The following is a 19,909-nucleotide window of genomic DNA, read 5'->3' as shown; positions in this document are numbered from 1 at the left end:
CAAATAAAATGCTGTAATCCTCTATCAATTAAACACCCATAATCAGCCAAACGTAACAAGGATTGCCCGTCTCTGCAGAAGGTAACCAGGCAACTGGGTATGCTTGCGAGTGGGTTAGGCAACTCCGTACGTTCGACTTCACCACTATGCTACACAGTTCAACTCTCACTGAGCGGTGTTTACTATTGAATGAGTAGGATTAATGCCATTTCGTAAATGCCATAAACGAGGAATGCACAATGCTAGATTGTAGAGCCTCTAAGAGATTGACATTTAGTTAAACCACGGCATGAGTACCAGGTATAAAGCAGAAACAAGGTTTTTTTTTTTCATAAATGTTAAGCACATCCCCTCGCTACTACTCACCCACCCCGGCACTCCTGGACTGGCTTGTTGGCATTTGGCCAGTATACAAATCAAATGGCAATGGTGGAACAAGCTCGTTCCATCCACGGCGACTAAAACAAAGTTGCGAAATAAAGTGGTCCCTGCATCTTTTTCTCTCTCATCCTGTCGCAGCCAGCAACCTCTAGAGGACATCAAAAATTACAATGAATCGTCTTGTGAACTATGTCATCTTCTCCTTTTTCTGCACGGTTGCTCTCGGAGCTAGTGGACTCACCAAAGAGTTTTACCTGGTAAGATATTCAGGTAGTTCAGTATGCCTGCGCTTAAACTGCTTCAAATATTCGAAATGAAATTCAGTTGACTAATGGATCTCACTCGCGCTGACAACGAGATTATTCTTCTTTCGTTTTGATACCGAACAAAGAAACTGTAATCGTTTTTCATATTGTGCTGAATTAAAGTATCTACCTCTATCACTCGGTGACGGTGCCTACCTGCGTTAAAGAGCTCCGCTCGGCACGCCGACTATGCTCAAGTGCATGTCCACAGTGAAGTAAGGCAGGTCACGTTCGATGAACTTTGGGATAGGGAATTTTGTGTATGCACGGGCGAAAACGCTGCTCAAAGTGATGGCTGTGCAGTGTTTCATTCAGTGATATGTCAGTCGGAATTCTGACCGTATGAGTAGGGTGAATTCTCGTTTGTTTGAAAACCAGTCTAAGGCCGGCAGCGAGGCGGCCGAGCACGTGCGAGCACAAATATCTGTCAAACCATTTGTCATGCCGGGGTATCTTACATGTCATTTTTTTTTCGGTTTCGGGAGAAGCTTTATTTTGGAATGCTTTTCCCCGTTCCTCTCTGCCTGTCGACTATCATACCCAAACTTAAGTGCGGCCTAAAAATAAACTAACGAAAAAACTTCACCTACGAGGTCTGGACGAAAACATTTTGCGCTCTTTCCTGTCCGCTAAAAGTTTTCTGCGATCTTTTTTCCTTATTTAAAGAAAGTAATCAATTCTTGACAGATAAAAACTTGCATTTCCACATGACTTAATTCTAGTGCGGCCTGTGGGTATAATGGAAATCTTATTCGCTGCTTCAGTACAAACTTTTTATCTGAAATGTTTTGTGGCGCAGCACGAGTGTGCGAAAGAAATAGCGCAAACATGCTTATTAAGCGTTTTAACGACTACCCTGTCGAATACTTCCGCGAAATGCACTAGAGTGTCGATAAAAGGACAATCAAGAAAAATGTGTAAGTTTTCTTGTATCGAAAATTACCCCGTTCTAATCATAACGACACCACATACACCTAAAAATGAGCTTTTATCACCTAGAAATGACCGAGAATCTGAAAGCAGATGACGCCATGGCCGGTTGATATCACACATAATGTGAATACGTTGTCAAAAATTTGTGGATTCGGATCAAAGGGCTACAATGCAGCAATTTCAAAATTATGCTTTACGAAACAAAAAACAAATATCAAGAGCAGTTCACAAAAGTCGTTATTGAAAATAAATTTTGCGGCTAGGTGGTCACAGTGAGGAAAACTGACATTGTAACAGGAGTAATTCAGTACAGCTTCTTATTCACCGCAGTATGCATGTATGTCTATATTGAAATTTATAGGCAGTGGCATTCAAAGGCAATTATATTTTGTACACTTTTAGTAATTGGTCTATGTCCTTAGATATGCACGTCTCAACTTTCACCCCCAACCGCATTATTACGCATGCCAGACCTTGGTGCTTAGCAACAAGATCCTCCATGATCTGACGAAGCTTTTCGAGCCTGAAGCGTGATCATGAAGCATGACGCATGATTTGACGCAGCATGCGAATTCTAAATCGGCACCACGTCTTATCACCCACTCCAGATGTATGGATACATCCACACCATACATCCAACTACGGATGTATGGTGTGGGCAACAACAACAACTGAAAATATTAACAAACTCACAGTGTTACAAAAACGAATTATACGCATTGCTTGTAAAGTGCCATATTTCTTCCACACTGCGAACCTTTTCCGTCGACACAACGTCATACCAATGAAGTCCATGTATAACTATAGGCTGTGCTGTAAATATAAACTCGCCATAATAAAAAATGATCACTCATCACTTACACTGGCTGGGCTAGAGCAAAGCAGAACTGTGTATGATACCCGAGCAGCAGAACCTTGGAATGTTAAGAAATGCCGCACAAACTATGGCAAGCAAATGTTGCAGCATACCTTACCGACACTTCTGAACCAGTTGTACTGCCACAAGCATCTTGATCTATCCACTATTTCTCTGAAAGAATTGCCCCAAATGTTCATGTATTTTTTTTCCTCCTATTACCACTTTGAGTGCACCTGTCAATTTTGCTGTCATTTATTTTCTCCTCCCTGTGTTTGCCTTTATAGGCTCTTTGATCTAATGTAGTTCTTCTTTCTTTTATAAGCACAATGTACTACGTATTGAACGTACATGTCTCATTCTCTGTACCGAACATACTTTACTTACATTTTGTTTGATGTCGTACTCCGCCACCGTCAATGCTGGACTGTAAGAGGAAGCCAGGACCTCTCAAGCTGTCTATACAGCTTTTTCCCTGGCTGTCCTCGCAACACCCAGTTGCGGAAATAAAACCTTCAAACCTTCAGAAGCAATCGATTAAAAAAAAAAAAGCGTGCGAGCCACGCTGCCTGAGCAAGAATCCTGTGGTTTCGCTGTCCACGAACGGAATTTGCCGCCTTCGCCTGTAACTCTACATTCTTGTCAGGCGGAGCGCCATACGCAACACTGCGTCACAGCAGGTAAGAGTATCAAGCTGAGAACAGCGGTCTCGCATGCGTGAATACACTCTTTGGGATGAAATATTAGACCTGCCTTTCTAAGGGCACAGACGAGTAACTAAAACTGTACAAAACCGAATTGTCTTCGAATGGCATTGCCTCTAAGTTTCCTGTATAAACGTGCAAGCTAACTGTAGTGAGTAAAGGGTTAATTGAATAATTTTTTAAATAACTCAGTTACGATAGCAATGTTTCTCATTCTTTGTGTCTCCCTGGCCGCATAACCCATTTACAATAGTAAGTCTTGTGCATTGCTCTTCGTAAATTTTCATTTATGCGTAAATCCTAACTTTGAACGCCGAGATGGTGGTCACGGAGTAATTTTCGGATTATACGGAATGCTTTGACTTATATATATGGGTAAAGAAAGTGGAATTACTTGTCTAAGCAGTAAGTGCGTATTTTTCTGCGATAAAAATGTCAGCGCACCTAAAAGGGGGTAAACAATCAATCGCAACTCGCGACGAAAATTCTATGAAATTTCCGTCAGTGTCCCTTTAATGTAGATGCACTGTAAAGAACGGAGGCCCTGTTAAAAAGCGATGAAGTTCAAGCGTAACTGCTTTTTTTATTACTTGAAGTGAAAGCTTCGATGAACTTCATCAAGGCCGCGATTGGGCTAATATTTCCTTGCACTTGCTGTGGAAGCGGTCTGCCAACAAGTCACAAGGTCCATAGACCCCGTCGCTCACCTATAGTTTTGGCCTAATAAAACGCTACATGCACAACAGCGTTGATTTATTCGAGATTCTTTTTTATATTAAAAATACAGTGAAAATTGGAGTCGTTTTCAAGAGGCAATTGTGGGTCCTTGCAAACATATAAGAAGGAAAACAAATTTCCAGCAAATGAGGAAAGCACTGTCAAACATTTCACAAATAATCGCGCCGCAAAGTGAACAAGAAAAGAAAGAAATAACGATGATATTTTATTGGGTAAGATACGGCGAGCAGACGGCTTTCTTGGCAACACAGACCAAAGTGAACAAAGAAGGAGAGAGGCTCAGGGTGTTTCGGCGACGTTTCGACTGAAAGTAACAATGGTAGAAAGCAATACCAGAATTCTTTTTAAACATCGGATAGCATTTACTGCTTTCTTCGCGGAACTCTACTTAAAATCTCTTAGTTTGGAGAACATAATTGTTGAAATAGATAACTTCCACACTCTGCTAGACTCACGCTCTTTGGCTTTTACGACAGTTGCCGAGGGCCTTCGTGCGACCGCTGCCACCAAAGTCCGTATAATATAACGCTTTAATCTTGTTTGTTCCCAATTTTATTCGCTTCTTTGGCTGCTCGTGAGCGCCTCGATCCTCGTTGATACTCCGCCATTGGCTGAAGACCAGTGGTGTCGAAAACGTTGAGTCGTTTAGACAATCGTTAAATGTGCTTAAAAATGTGAAGTGAAATGGAATGAAAATGGCAGTTATGTTATAGCCGCCTGTTTTGATTTTGTTGAGGTTGGGGGGGGGGGAGAGGAACGGTCTCCATGTCGACTTTTATCACCGAGGGTAATTCTTTCCAGCAAAGTTTATCTTCCGCAAAGTGACATTGTAATATGAAACAGTACCTTGCAGCACTTCTGAAAAGCTGGAGTGGAAATCATTTCGTGATAAAATACACCCAAATGAAGGCATGAGCAGCCTTTGTGAAAAGTAGAACTTTAGGTCTTTATTCTGAGCCGTGCAGTTTCAGACGCTATGGTTCTCTAGCGTTCAAAATGTATCGGAGCGAATGCAACTCTTGTTGACTAAAATTTAAGGCTTCCCCGGCACCCAGTAGAGTAAACTTCATGACTTACAAATAAACTCCTTGAACCCGTTATTTTTGGCAATGGCTGTAGAGTAATGACAGCTCTGAATATGGCATATAAGTGGTCTGCTAAAGCAAAAGAAAACTAACAGCTTGAGTTTCTGCAGCTATCGCAGTACCGTCCGCTTCTGGCGTACGAATGCTACCGCACGGGAGTCACCTTTGAACCAGAGGACGCAGTAAACTTCACTGCGCTTTTCGACGGAACGATGCCAAACGACGCCACGGGGGATGCCACTGTATGGTACGCTCCGAAAGGAACCCAGGACCAATACACCCAGTAAGCGTCATCATCTTCGTAATCAAGGCGGAAAGCAGGACTAGTTGGTGTGTCATCATAACCTAAAAGAATCGCGCATGCAACTAGGACACAGACATAGTAAAGACAGGACGGGCGCTACACATCAACTGAGGATTAGCTACGACAGAAAGATACATAACTGCACTACGGTGGTGCATGCGCACACTGGGTTAGAACAAGCGCAAACTAGTCAAAATGAGACAAACTACTCCTGAGGTACATTTGTTCTTTTCTGGACAAGGCAAGCGATGTGGTGCTAGCATAGTTATCACCTTCCCTGTTAATGTGATAGGCCTCACAAACCTGACGGCCTAACCTTGTCTCGTGTCTTCTGAAAAGAAGAAATGTACCTCAGGAACAGTTTGCCACATTTTGATTAGTTCGTGCTTGTTCTAACACAGTGTGCGCACTCACCGCCAAAATGCATTGATGTACCTTTTTGTCACAGTAAATTCTCAGTTGATGTTTAGCGCTCGTGCTGTCTTTTCGTCAAAGACCCATGTTTCTTGTTATGAAGTAAGGCACTTATGTCCGAACCCGAGGAACCGTGGAGAGCCTTTTTCATGCAACCTTTTCGTTACAGGGCTTCTGTTGCCTATCAGTATGATGATGAAAGCGGAACCATAAAGGCAACTGCCGGAAGTAAGTAGCGCTGTCAGATACATTGCTTAGTGTGGCTTCTGAATGCAGAAATTGCGACTGCGACCAATGACTGCGATTTTTATTGGGTGGAACTTTTTGGCAGTTTCGGTCTTCATTGCTGCCACATTCGGGCTCTTGTAGGTGAAAGATTTCTTTCGTTCTTATCTTTCATTCTTTGGTAAGTTTTACAGACCGCAGTCACAATTGTTGTGCACTCCTTATATGATAGGGGAAAAAATAATTAAATAAGTAGAGTTTAAAAGTAAGCTTGGAGTCATGTCGCAAGTGTTGCCTTGAGTCAGATGTAGAAGCGTGAATTGTTATGGGCATATTATTGCAGGCTTAGAGATTTCGGCAATTTCCAACAAGTGATTTGCTGTTAACTGGATTCTAGATGTTGCCTATCTTAAGGTCGTGGATATCCGAGGAAGTTACGGCGAAATATTTCTTCTTTCGCTTTTTTTCGATTTCGCTTTTTTTGCCCTTGCAGTGACCGCAGGAATGCGTAGCGGCCTACTAATTGTTTTCGTCTATGCTGTGCTTGCCCGTTGGGTATTAAATACAACGTTACTAAATGCAAATGAACAGCCAGTTCTGGTTGAACAAATAATGTGGTTTGCGATCCCCATGAAACAGAGAAAACAAAGAACGCTTAATCTTACCAAACCATAACACAGGTAGTTGCTGTGATAAAAATGGAAGTCCGTAACCTTACGATAAACTCAGGGGGACTCAGCTCTTAGCGATCCTGGGTTTTTATTCCAGCAAGGCGCGTGACAGTTTGCTTTTCTCGTAAATTTCTGTTGTGAACACTGGCGCGCGTGGTAACTTTTGGTGACAACGCATGGTGGTTATAAATGCATAACACCTCGTGTTTAGCTCTCCTTGTTCCGTTCGAATTCGAGACCATGAGGCGCAATGCGAGATTCTTCACTCACTTATTTCGATAAATGGAGCAGCTGAATTTGCCTATTTTTAAGCGTTTAAAGCGTATTTATTTTGGTAGTAATACTCATGCATTTCAATTATAGAGATAACTCATGAAAACGAATTGAGAAGTTTGTGGCGTACAATTCCAGGTTTCTCCGAGCACTTCGTCGAGGTTGTTGAACCGGAAAACGGCCTGGCCTACTACCTGAAGTTCAGTACGTATTCACCATCACGTTTTATGTAAACCATAAGAAACATACATGGTTAATTGTGAATGCATTTGTACTGGCAGGGATAAAAAGTACACTCGTGGGCAAAATTGCAGAGAACACCTGAGGTGGCAACACTGGATGTCATCGCTAGCCGACAACGCAGTGCCTGTTGTAAGCATAGCGTGCCCTCCCTAGTGAGCCAGCATCGCCACCAGATAACTTTCATTTGACTGGAAGTTTACAGCTAGAACCGTTATTTTCGTGTGGATGGAGTTCGTAGGTTAGGACTGGTGCCCGAAATTTATTTATTTATTTTATATTTATCAAGACTGCAATCCGCTCTGGGGATTTTAGCAGGGTGGGATACAATGAATACATAATGAAAACAATAACACAGACAAAGCATATAATACAAATTAGATCCACGGAAATTAGACCTGAAATTAGATCTGAATCCACAAGGGTCGCTGGCTTCATATTTTCGCAAGTACCCGGAGGTGCACTCTCTGGAGGTTACACGTTCAGTGACCGGAAGGTGCCCGCGACAAATGAAAGCTCTGGCCGAGTCTTCTAACTAAGCTACTGAATAATTTCATCGATCAATTTTTTCCACCGTAAAATCACTGTCGCTACCTAAGTGGGCTTTTCACATTTCCTTACGCTTGAATGTTTGCTTTCATTACGGGAATGAAAGGAACCAGACCGTTGGAGCAGGTATAAAATGCTAAAAAAATGTCTTAATTCCCGGCTTAAAATTCTAGCGCTGTACGCTTCCGGGTATGTTGCGTGACTATATTTCACTATTGTGTGTACTTCCGCTTAAATTCCAGCTCCTATTACAAAGCATTTTCCAGTAAATAGATAATTTTACTCTTAGGATTACATTTACCTTAGTTTTCGACAGGATCTCGTCATTAAATGTTTTTTAGTTAGGTTTTAAGGAGGTTTAACTTCCCGAAGCGATTCAGGCTATGAGAGACGCCGTAGCGAAGGGCTTTAGAATTTTCGACCATCTGAGGTTCTTTGACATGCACTGATATCGCATAGTACACGGCCGTCTAGAATATCGCCTCCATCGAAGTTTCACTGCCGCGGCCAGGATAGAATCCGCATCTTTTGCGCTCAGCAGCCGAGCGCCCCAACTACTGAGCCACCGCGGCAACGTGATTACATTTCCAAGGCATTCCTTTCATACTTTTCAGAGAACGGCAGGGTCACAGACTTGTTAAGCCAAAGAACTTTAAATTGTGCGAAAAACACAACGCTTTCGAAAGATTCCTTGACAGCAACAACCGCAATGCACACTATTTTCACGAAGTTCTTGTGCGAACATTATTTGCCTGTGTCCTAGCGGCGCATTTCGGCTCAGGATGATGTTGATGATAAAATGGCGAACTTCCTTGATCGCACTGATAACTTTGAATCTCCTTACTGCTAACGTAATCAGGAATTAACCGAAAGTGTGTCTAGGCTCTTACCGCTGAAGCACTGCTAGTCGCTCTCTCCGGAAACGATAGAAAATTGGTTTTCAGAATTGCTATATGGTTCGAAATAATGCAATACTAATCACACTCTTCTAAGCGTCAAGAAATCGTTCCATTGCGGTTCGGTAGAGTTGCAGCTGCATGCAGAATTTATGTACATGACAACACAAGGAGGAAAAGGAGTAGCACCGCTTCTTAATCTGAGCTCTTGTTTGTCCTACACAAGTCTGTTTTAACCTTCTAGTTACGCGCGTGGTGCATTCGACGCTTTCAAGTAAGCCAGTGGGCCGACGCGGCGCTTAACTTTCAGCGCTGCCCTGGTGGAACTGTAAGGCCGTGCACCCCTTGCTTTCCGAATCGGTTTTCATTGCCTGAACGACCCTTGCTACACATAGTGCACCACTCTTCCCTGAGGGAATGCATTCCTTTCAGTTCCACAGCCGACTTGAAAAAATGACTGACATTCATATCTATATCCTTATAACGAACTCTTCAGGATGTTTGAAGTGAAAGGTATCAAGCCGTTTTTAATGCCCATGAAGAGCGAGTCACACATATGGGGCAGTATCTCTTAAAGTGTCCATTTTATTTTATTTGATTGGAGTTTAACGTCCCAAAGCAACTCAGGCTATGAGGGACGGCGTAGTGAAGGGCTCCGGAAATTTTGACCACCTGGGGTTCTTTAACGTGCACTGACCTCGCACAGTACACGGGCCTCTGGAATCTCGCCTTCATCGAAATTCGGCTGCCGCGGCCGGGATCGAACCCCCGTCTTTCGGGTCAACAGCCAAGCGCCGTAACCACTGAGCCACCGCGGTGGGGCCGTCCATTTTCCGTTGTCCATTTCGCTGCCATTCGGTCCTCTGGCAGTTGCCACTCAGATATATCCGCAGCATTCAAGCGATTGCAGCAAGCGACCTGGACATTGTATGGTTGGCGACCGGACCACACGATTAGCTGCATATCCCAGCCAATCGCAGCCAATGGCGATTTCCGGTCATCTGCTGTTCATAGAGCGCTGCGATGCACCTCACCATTGCCTGAATATTGCATTCAGTTTCAACCAGTGGTGAGGTCCACTCGCCCATCACCCAATGGCTGGGTTGCTTGCCACAGACGCTTGAAAGCCGCGAGTATATCGGAGTGACCACTGAGAGAAGACCGAATGGACGTGAAATGGAGAGCAGAAAATGGACAGCCTATAAATACAGTCTTTTGGCTCGTAATCCATTCTAGGTGTTCTCACGTTATCAAACAACGCTTCCAAGAGATTAGTGAAGTCCTGCGTCCGGTATCTGTTGTACGTATCCTGAGCGCAGATTCTCTATTGAAAGTGAGACCCCGATGAAAAGCACAGAGCTTTCTAAATAGCTTTTGATGTCATTTGACTGTGTGACTCCCTCTAGATTTCAGCTTCCAGCGTACCAAAAGTGTGCTTCCATCGGGCCCATGCTTACCTAGCGTAGAAACCGCATTGCGACGTGCATGATTTAAATGCGGGACGACTTTAAGTAAAACACACATTTCACAGCTCCAAATCACAAGAGATTTTCTTTTGTAGATCGCGATGCAATCGGTTAAAAGCTCAGCAAGTACTTGAAGCTTCGTCCGCAATTTAGGCAGAAGCTCAGTTTTGTACAACGTGGCAGCGGACCGCTCCCAACCAGAAAATATCAATAAGCATTATAAATATCACGCTGGAATCTGACGCGTATAAAGCTACACCGTCACTGCCTATAAACCCATGAAACTTTTTACGTCGGCGCGTGTGCCGGAATCTGGTCGTTTTTTCTTTTTTTTTGTTTATAAGTATGGTTCACAGTTCCGAGTGTTCTAAACCTTATGCCTCAAAAAGCAGCTACCTTAATGTCCAGAGATTGAAAACATAAAAATTTATAAGAAGGAAGTAATTATTTGTTACAATCCATCTAAATGCGGCCACAAAGCTAGAAAGGAAACCGACACAGATTTCGCAGTAGCTAGGCATTGAAAAATCCTCATGGTCCGGGGATCTAACCCGCAACCACCACCTGTCCGGAGCAGTTGGTCTAACAACGTGGTAACCAGAAAATCAGAAAATTGGTAGCTTTCCTGGTTAGTTTAGTTTGCAGGGCGACTACCGCGATAGGTGGTGTTCCAAAGTTCGCACCACGTATAATCTACTAGCCTTCGTGGTCGGCTCAATTTGTAGAGTGAATGCCCTGAAGAGGACATGGTCGGGGGCTCGAACTCGAGCCCACAAAAGATTTCTCTTGAAGTGTGAAGCTTCTGTAGAGTTCTAGAGCGTAACTTTGTTGTTGTTTGGGTCTTTTCGGTCATAGTATTAAGTAATTGTTCCGTTATTACCCCACTTTGCGGGATTTCCCTAAACAAATCCGACTAAACCTTTTCGCGCTTCGAGTTCTTCGTCAGTTTACTCTGTCCTTGCCATTTTCTGGCCTTTCTTATTAACTCATTTGGTGAAGCGGCTGCCCCAGATCAGAGCAAAGGAAATGTGTGGGAATCATTTACTTTGTAGCCATAGCCTGCGCTTGAGTGGATGCTAAAGAGTAAATGGTCCATTGTCAGAAATTTAGTCCTCCTTGGGAGACTTTAATAAACATATTGGTCCTGCTATTTGTACTCTTTCCCTTAGAACAGAATGTAAATGTGATACAGAACAGAATGTCTGTCAGGAAGGATCATGCTGCAACTACGGTCATTTGCACCTTTTGGTGCATCTTGGGAAGCTCTGTTCTGTAGTGCTCTAACCATGAATTGGTTGTTTTTTTCACAGCCATTACTAGTGAGAACAACCGGGAAGTCGAAAAGCTGTACGACGTTGACTCTCGCTGCGGAAACGCAGCACTGTTGCTCCAGCGTGTTGACCCTCGCGGAGAGAAAGGCTTCGTTTTCGCAAGAGACGTTCCTGAGCCAACAAGAGCCTGCATACAAGTGTCGCTCTGCCCGTCTCAGCAATCTTGAAGACTCTGAATGACCGAGGCGTTTTGTTCTTGCTTTCATCTTGAAAAATAAAAGCAAAATAAATTGCAAACTGGCACGTCTGCTTGGAGGAAAAAGTAAGGGCGATGGTTGCTGCTCCTTCCGGCTGTAAAAATGCGTAATTTGTCAAAAGCGGCGTTAAGAACTTGACCTCCCATGGGTGTTTAGAGGTATTTGATCACTCAAGCTGCTAAATTCTATTTAAGAATCTCAATTTTAATAAATCGTCGTAGTATCTTCGCTGGAGTCAGGAGTCGTAGGCAACACCTATGGGCCAAGCACCCAGGTATTAACGGCGAGCAGCAATTTTCAATTCTGTACGGTTTTCGTGCTTCCAACAGCGCGGAGCAGTTGTCCTGGACGGCACATGTGGCGCAGCAGTTCGGCGACCACCAAGATTTGGCTTCAATGAACGCCGGTGCTCACAATGAATATTCGGCGAGATACGAATATTCGCATCGGGTCGAATATTCGAAAGAACACGAAAACTAGGATTTCGAATCGAATACGAATACTAAAAATGTAATATTCGAAATATATTTGAAAATTTAGAATATTCGCAGACCCCTAGAAAAAAAAAGGGCCACAAATTCGGCTTATGCCGCACGAGGCGGACTTATGGTTGCTTGGCGGGGGAACTTATCACTCATCCGTCAAGGCAACTGTTTGGTCTAAGACCCTTTTCCCAAGCATCTCACCCTAGAACAGCCGAGCACCAGGCCAGGGGAAATCTTGTACCCATTAAAGAAACCGGTGGGTACCCGGCGGCACTGGGGATCGAACCCAGCACCTCCCGAATGCGAGGCGGATGCTCTACCACAAGGCCACGCAGGAGGTTTAGACACACCAAGATTTGGCTTCAACAGAGCCTTAGATTTGCACCTGAAGAGGCATCCTGGGTATGCGGCTCTATGGTGAGCTGAAGGATAATCTCGAGACAGCTGGCTAGCGCTTCCGAATAAACGAGCAGGTGACCGATATATGAGAAAGCATCTTGACAAGAATGCGCGAAGCGGCTCTATGCGTTAGGAACAAAGCGCGAACATATGTCTACAGACAAGTGTAGGATTGTCTCTGGATAGCCAGAACTGCTATAAGCCGCATAGCCCTGTAATTATCCTGCGTGTGCAGAGCCATAAAGGCAGAGGTGTTGAGCCGTTAGCACGTGCACACCACCTTCAAATTTGGTAGAATGGTACTATGGGGAGAGAAATTGATTTGTGTTCATGCAGTACGCATTGCAGGAGGTTTAGTGGAAGAGTAAGAGGGTGGGAGGCGAGGGGTGGCCTGGTGGCTTGAGAGGTTATTGACAGCGCAAAGTACGCAACCATAAAGTGGCTGACACGGGAAGAACTATCATGATGGCAACCTTGGAGGAGGTTGTGACGAGCGTGGAGGAATGCGCAACCTAATGGTGACTTCACGGCAGAGTCCAGGGCTATATGGCTGAACAAAGCTAGAGCATTTTACCTCATTGGTGGGCTAGAAGGATAAGGCTAGCTTTACAATTTTTTGTAAAAAAATCTGAACTTCCCTTTGTTTCTTCCAAATGCTCTCACGACTACACATCGTGCTAGCCATAACTGACCCCATTTCATGGCGATCATGGCTGGTCTGGCTACAGTACCCTTACGAGCATTTCAGAAATATACTCATTCAGCCACCGTATGTTGGTGATAGCGAAGAAGCAACCCTACTGAGGAGACGTCGTTTGACGAAGAAGTGGAACATCTGGGCATGTAAGGTAGTGTGGATCAATGCCAAAAAGCGCACAACTATGGTGCATTAAGGGAGTAATTACTCATTGGCATCCACCCAAGCGCAGCCATACGGCTACAAAGGAAAGCTATACAGCGTTCTCAGAAACTTCGCAGTTAAAGAAAAATGCGCCCTGGTCCGGGGTTCGAACCCAGGGACCACCGCTCCATCGGAGCAGTCGCTCTAACAATTGAGCTAACCGGGACGGCAAGTTTATGGTAGGGCGAGAGCGAATTGATCAAAAACTCGAAGTGGGAACAGTGTTCGTCAAATGTTTAGGAGGGTTCAAATGTTTATGGGGGGGGGGGGGGTGTTCGAACCCCGGGACCAGGATGAATTTTTCTTTAACTGCGAAGTTTCTGAGAAAGCAGTATAGCTTTCCTTTGTGGCCGTATGGCTGCACTTGGGCGGATGCCAATGAGTAATTACTCTCTTATTACAAAATCTACTGCACCTTGGGGGATTGCCCTAAACATTTGACCAACTAGGGTGCATATTCCAATGATACCATCGTATGGACATGCTTCTGGTTCTGCAACAGTCTGTGAAGGAAACAACAGCTTACAATTGGTAGCGAGGTGTTCGAAGCAGTTGGGGAATAAAAAAAATAAAGGGGCACTTAGGCTCTTTAAAGTGCTGCAAGGCGAAAGCCTTTTCTGGCGCACTGTTTGGCATTGACTACGAGACTGTTTGTGCTGCACTAGTGCTTTATTCGACGGCACACTTTGACTACACTTTACAACTACCCACTGTGACTGCCGACTTTGAGTGATTATTTAGCACGATTCTCTTTCTTATTCGATGAGTTCGGTTGTATCTATGGCTCTGTTCGCAGTAATGAGGTATGTAATGGGGTCATCCACGGACGCTTTACGCCCTCTGTCGGAGAGGACAACTATTTTATTAGTTGTCATGTGCTCGAACAGGGGGCGTCAGGCATCCGTGGGTGACCTCATTACTTCGAATCCGCGCACTCTGACGTCATAACCATTTCGACCATCCGACAAGTGTGACACCTCTGCTGACAACCTTCTGTCGACAACGATGAGGCATTAAAGGCGAAAGCCCTGCGTCTACTTAGGTCAGGTAGTGATCGCAGATACAGATGATGAGAGTGGAATAACTACAAGAATAAGAATGCTGCCGAGCGTCTGGCAGGTTCTCTCAGATCATGGATAGTAGTTTACCAGTATCCCTCAAGAAAAAGTTCATAAAAGCTGTATCTTAATATTACTCACCTATGGGGCAGAAACGCGGAGGCTAACGAAAAGGGTTCAACTGAAGTTAAGGACAACGCAGCAAGCTATGGAAAGAAAAATGATAGGTTTTATATTAAGCACCGGAAGCAGGCAGAGTGGTGAGGCATCAAATGCTGGTTAATGACATCCTGGTCGAAGTCAAGAGGAAGAATGGGGCTTGGGCACGGCATGTAATGTGAAGGCAAGGTAGCCGCCGGTCCTTAAAGGTGACGGAGTGGATCCCGATAGATGGCAAGCGTAGAAAGGGGGCGGCAGAAAGTTAGTTTGGCAAATAACATTACGAAGTTTGCGGGACTAGGCTGACCGCATCTGTCTCAGTAGGGGGTTTACGCGAAAAATATAGGAGAGCCTTTTGTCCTGAAGTGGGCGTAGTAAGGCTGATTATGATAATTATTATGATGACCTCGAAATCAAGAGCCATCCAGATGCGTCGGGCATGTCAAGGATAATGAGCTTGTTTAGTCCCCCACCCCCCCCCCCCCACACACACAAGCGCGCGTGCGCGCCCGCACACACAATAGTTATAGTTGTACGCAATCATAATGTGTGAGAAGTAAAGAATAATCGGGGCAGGTCAGTATAGCTGCGGAAGAAACATGTACTTTTAACTGCCCTCTTCGGAAAATGTAATAATTTTTATGAGGTTAAATTCCTAAAGTAAAAGGCTAAGGACCTGAGAATACAACAACCTTTGGCAGTCAAACAGGAAGTTATTACATCCGGTATATTTCCTTTTGTTTTGGGCTATATATCCGTGCGCATCACAAATCAGTGCAGGGATTTCATTTCAGAGGAAGTACGCCAAAGATCGAAGAAAACGGCCGGGTGAGCATTACCGCCTTTTCTTCTTGGTTTCTTGAAGTAGCCAGGAAATGAGTTGAACAAAAAACGAACTAGACTCTCATTGCAAGTGTACAAAGTTAACTGCACTGTTTTAGTATTCATTTTACTTGTACGTGAAATTTTTATGACAATTATAGCTTTTGAGAAGGAGAGGCGAAAAGAGGAAAGAAAAAGTGGGAAGGTTATGCTGGCAATGCCTCAGTGACATAATGACATAATGCCTAGACGTGTGGACTGGGATAAAGAAGGCTTTAGTAAATAGAGTGGACAAATGAAACGTCAACTGAGGTCGCAAGGTGGTTCCTTTTATTCCGTGGCACACAGGCTTTAGGAGCACTTCAGCTAGGTTGACTCTACTAGTTTCCGTTTGTCTCAATGTGCTCACCACGGCATTATGACTCAGTGCACCTTATCGTCGATGCTATTCCAGGGAAAAGGGCAGCTTGCCTTCTGCGATCCTTTGCTTCTTAGGTATGCACACTCAATCGCATTCCAGGACAGACACTCTTGTACGCGTGAAGTCACTGGCCTAAGCTCTTGTGTTGATTGCTTACTAGGCCTAATAATGCGCATGTGTATATGGACATGTGCAACAGAAAGCTGCAACCAAAAATGCTATAACCCGCTATAAATTAAATACCCATAATTAACCAAACGCAAGAGGCACTGCTCGTCTTTGCCAATGGTAACCAGGCAACGGGTCATGCTTGCTAGTGGGTTAGACAACTCGACAGGTTCAACTTTTGCATTCTGCTAGGTGTTCAGCTCACTTCAGCGCCGTTTTACATCGAATGAGTAGCATTAATGCCATTTCTGAAATTCCATAAACGAGGAAAGCACTGTGCAAGATTGCAGATTGTCTATCAGGTGACAGGTAGTTGAACCACTGCTCGAGTGTTAGGTATGAAGTGGAAATGAGGTTTTTTTTAAAAATAAATTTCAAGCGCATGCTCTCGCCAGTCTTTAGCCACCCCGACAGTCCAGGGGTGCCTGGCTAGCCTCAGACCAGTATGAAAATTAACTGGCACTAATGGAACAAGCAAATTCAATCGACGGCGACTAAAACAAAGTTGAAAAATTAAGTGGCCTCTCTGTCTCGCTTTCTCGCAGGCAGCAACCCCTCTCAAGGACGTCAAAAATTGCGATGAATCGTCGTGTGGGCTATGTCATCTTATCCTTTTTGTGTACAGTTGCTCTCGGAGATAGTGGACTCACGAAAGAGTTTTATCTGGTAAGATTTCCAATGAGTTAAGTGCCTGTTCTTAACCTGCTTCAGCCGCCGCGGTCGCTCAGTGGTTATGGTGCTTGGCTGCTGACCCGGAAGACGCGGGTTCTATCCCGGCCGCGGTGGTCGAATTTCGATGGAGGCGAAATTCTAGAGGCCCGTGTACTGTGTGATGTCAGTGCACGTTAAAGAACCCCAGGTGGTCGAAATTTCCGGAGCCCTTCACTACGGCGTCTCTCATAGCCTGAGTCGCTTTGGGACGTTAAACCCCGTAAACTAAACCAAACCCAACCTGCTTCAAAAATTGAAGTAAAATTTTGTTGACTAATGTATCTTACTCGCGCTGAAAACGAAATCATTCCTCTTTTATTTTAATATCCTCACAAACAACCAGTAATCTTCTTTGATATTGTGCTGAGTAAAATTATCGCCCTCCATCATTGGATGACGGTGGTTAACTGCATTAATGAACTCCACGCGGCGCACCAAACACGCTCTATTACATGTACATGCACATGAGTAAGGCAGAGAAAGGTCGATGAATCTGGGGCGAGTAAATTTTAAACATTCAGCTGTAAGTATACGGGTGAAGACGTTGTTCAAGTGCATGGCTGTACCGCGTTTCATTCAGCGAAAATATCTGCCGGAATTCTGACAGTATGAGCAGGATGAACTTTCGTTTATTTGCAAACCACGTCACAAGGAGGCAGCGAAGCTGCCGAGCCCGTGCGAGCACAAATATCTGTCAGACTATTATTGCCTGAATATCGTATGCGTCATAAATTTTTTTTTTTTTGGGGGGGGGGGGGAGATTTCGGATTTTGAGACCTACGAAGACTGGACGGATATATTTTGCGCTGCTTCCTGTCTGCCAACAGTTTTTTGTGCTATTTCTTTTTCGAAATAAAGTAACAAAGTTGTGACTTGTAAAACGCTCGCATTAGCACATCGTATATTCTAGTGCGGCCTCTAGGTGTAATGGGCATCTTTTGTGTTTTTTCATTGGATACCTTTACTCTGAAATATTATGTGGTGCCACGAATGCACAAAAAAAGAGTGAAAACATGCTTTGCTCGCGTTTTAACGACTACCCTGGCGAATACTTCCGCCAAATGCACTAGAGTGCTACTAAATGGACAATGAAGAAAAATTTTACCTCGCTTGTATCGATAAATTACCACGTTCTAATCATATCGAGACAACATTCACCTGAAAGTGAGCTTTCATCAGCGATAAATGACCGAACATCTCAACGCAGGTGCTGTCATAGCCGATTGATATCTCAAATAAAGTGCATTCATTGACAAATGTTTGTGGATGATGATCGTAGGGGCTACTATGCAGGGATTTCAAGATTAGGTTTTATGAAATAAAAAAAATACCAAGAGCAGTACACAAACGTCTTTTTTTTTTGAAAATGGATTATGCGGTCATGCGGACAGAAACAATCAGGAACACTCACATTGTAAGATGGGTATTCACTACAGTTCATTAAGTGACTTCGTATTCAGCGCAGTTTGAGCCGCCGCGGTGGGTCAGTGGTTATGGTGCTCGGCTGCTGACCCGAAAGACGTGGGTTCGACCCCGGCCGCGGCGGTTGAATTTCGATGGAGGCGAAATTCTAGAGGCCGGTGTACTGGGCCATGTCAGTGCACGTTAAAGAACCCCAGGTGGTTGAAATTTCCGGAGCCCTTCACTACGGCGTCCCTCATAGCCTGAGTCGCTTTGGGACGTTAAACCCCATAAACCAAACCAAACCATCAGCGCAGTTTGCGTGCATGTCTATAGTGAAAACTTAGATGCAGTGGTACTCAAAGACAAATATAGTTTGTTCAACTTTAGTAATTCGTCTGCGTCCTTAGATATGCAGGTCTAAACATTCAGCCCCAACAGCATAATTACGCATGCCAGACCGTGGTGCTCAGCATCAAGATTGTGACGCATCACGCATCATCTGACGCAGCATGCGAATTCTAAAGCGGCACTACGTCTTATCACTCCCTCTAGAAGCAATCGATTAAAGAAAGACAGTTCGCCACACGCCGCCTGCACAGTGATCCTGCGCTTTTGGTGGCCAAGAACGACATTTATCACCTACGCCTGTAACTCTACATTCTTGCCTGGCGGAGTGCCGCACTCAACACATGCGTCACACCAGGGAAGAACATCAAGCTAAGTACCGCGGTGTCGCCTGCATATTGCACTCTTTGGGGTGAAATTTTAGACAGCCATATTTAAGGAGACAGACGCGTAACTAAAACTGTACAAAAACGAATTGTCTTCGAACGACACTGCCTCTAAAGCTCCTGTTAACATGCAAGCTAAGAGCAGTGAGTAAAGACTCAGTTATGGAATTTTTGTAAATTACTGAGATTACGATGTCATATCTATGCAGCTATTCTTGCAACCAACATGACGGACTATTTACAGCGAATTTCTTTTACAAATTTTGTGCAAAAGAACCGTGCTCCTCCGTGCACCTTGTCATCGCAGAATACCAATCAATGTTTCGCTAGAACACATTCGGGAATTAATTTTAGCTGTAGACTGGCAGTTGGTCTACAATGTAAGGGACGTCACCAAAGCTTATAACTACTTTATCGCATGCATACAAAGTTCTTAGGACACATTTTTGCCGTCAGAAAATAACCGAAGCAGGACTAAGAAGGTAGAAAAGCCTTGCCTAAAACCGGAAGCTTTATCAAAACATAAAAACAGAAAACTTCTATGTACCACCTTTTCATAAAAACGCGTGACAAAAACAGTTTGCAGCATTTAAAAAATTGATCAACCACTTGCAAACCAAACTGAAGAAAGAAAAAGAAAAATACTATCAAAAACTGTTCTCTGCATACGCAACAACGAAAACTGATATGGGACGCGGCAAATAAAATAACAGGTAGAAAGTGGAGCATTGCATCACAGACACCATATATGAACAAAAAATTTGGCTGTGGCTTAGCTAAGGTTAAGCCTGAATATCTCGAAGCGAAAAGCTCTCGCTGCTTTTCAGCCAACTCCCAAGCTACCAATTCTGGATCGGTGTTTCTGCGCCGTCCGACTGTTGCTTCTTCTTCTCCTTCCATGGCCAGTGTCTGCGCCTGTTCTATGGGCAAGCGCGCCTTATATACCCCTCCTTTCAAATGTGCACTGCGCATGGCTGCGGAGAAAGGTCAAACGCTGAACAGGGGGTCTTTCTCTTTGACTAAAAATGCCCTACATGAGGCACACACCCTACCCATGGTTTCACTCAACTGAACAGATGCTA

At 44.3% G+C, this 19,909-nt stretch overlaps 1 protein-coding gene across 1 annotated transcript; it reads left to right on the top strand.

Moving 5' to 3' along the window:
- Positions 1 to 550: 550 nt before the first annotated feature.
- On the top strand, positions 551 to 11,569 carry LOC149328661 (uncharacterized). Its single transcript, XM_089561298.1, has 5 exons — positions 551 to 638; positions 5,113 to 5,285; positions 5,890 to 5,948; positions 7,028 to 7,093; positions 11,351 to 11,569. The coding sequence occupies exons 1-5, from the start codon at positions 552 to 554 to the stop codon at positions 11,536 to 11,538; spliced, it is 573 nt and encodes a 190-aa protein (XP_089417424.1). The 5' UTR covers position 551; the 3' UTR covers positions 11,539 to 11,569.
- Positions 11,570 to 19,909: the final 8,340 nt, after the last annotated feature.

Source organism: Amblyomma mixtum, chromosome 9 (genome assembly GCF_055824585.1).
Source record: "Amblyomma mixtum isolate Tamu chromosome 9, ASM5582458v1, whole genome shotgun sequence".
Lineage (NCBI taxonomy): Eukaryota > Metazoa > Arthropoda > Arachnida > Ixodida > Ixodidae > Amblyomma > Amblyomma mixtum.
The sequence above is the reverse complement of the archived record's forward strand: the minus strand, read 5'-3'. Positions and strand labels throughout refer to the sequence as shown.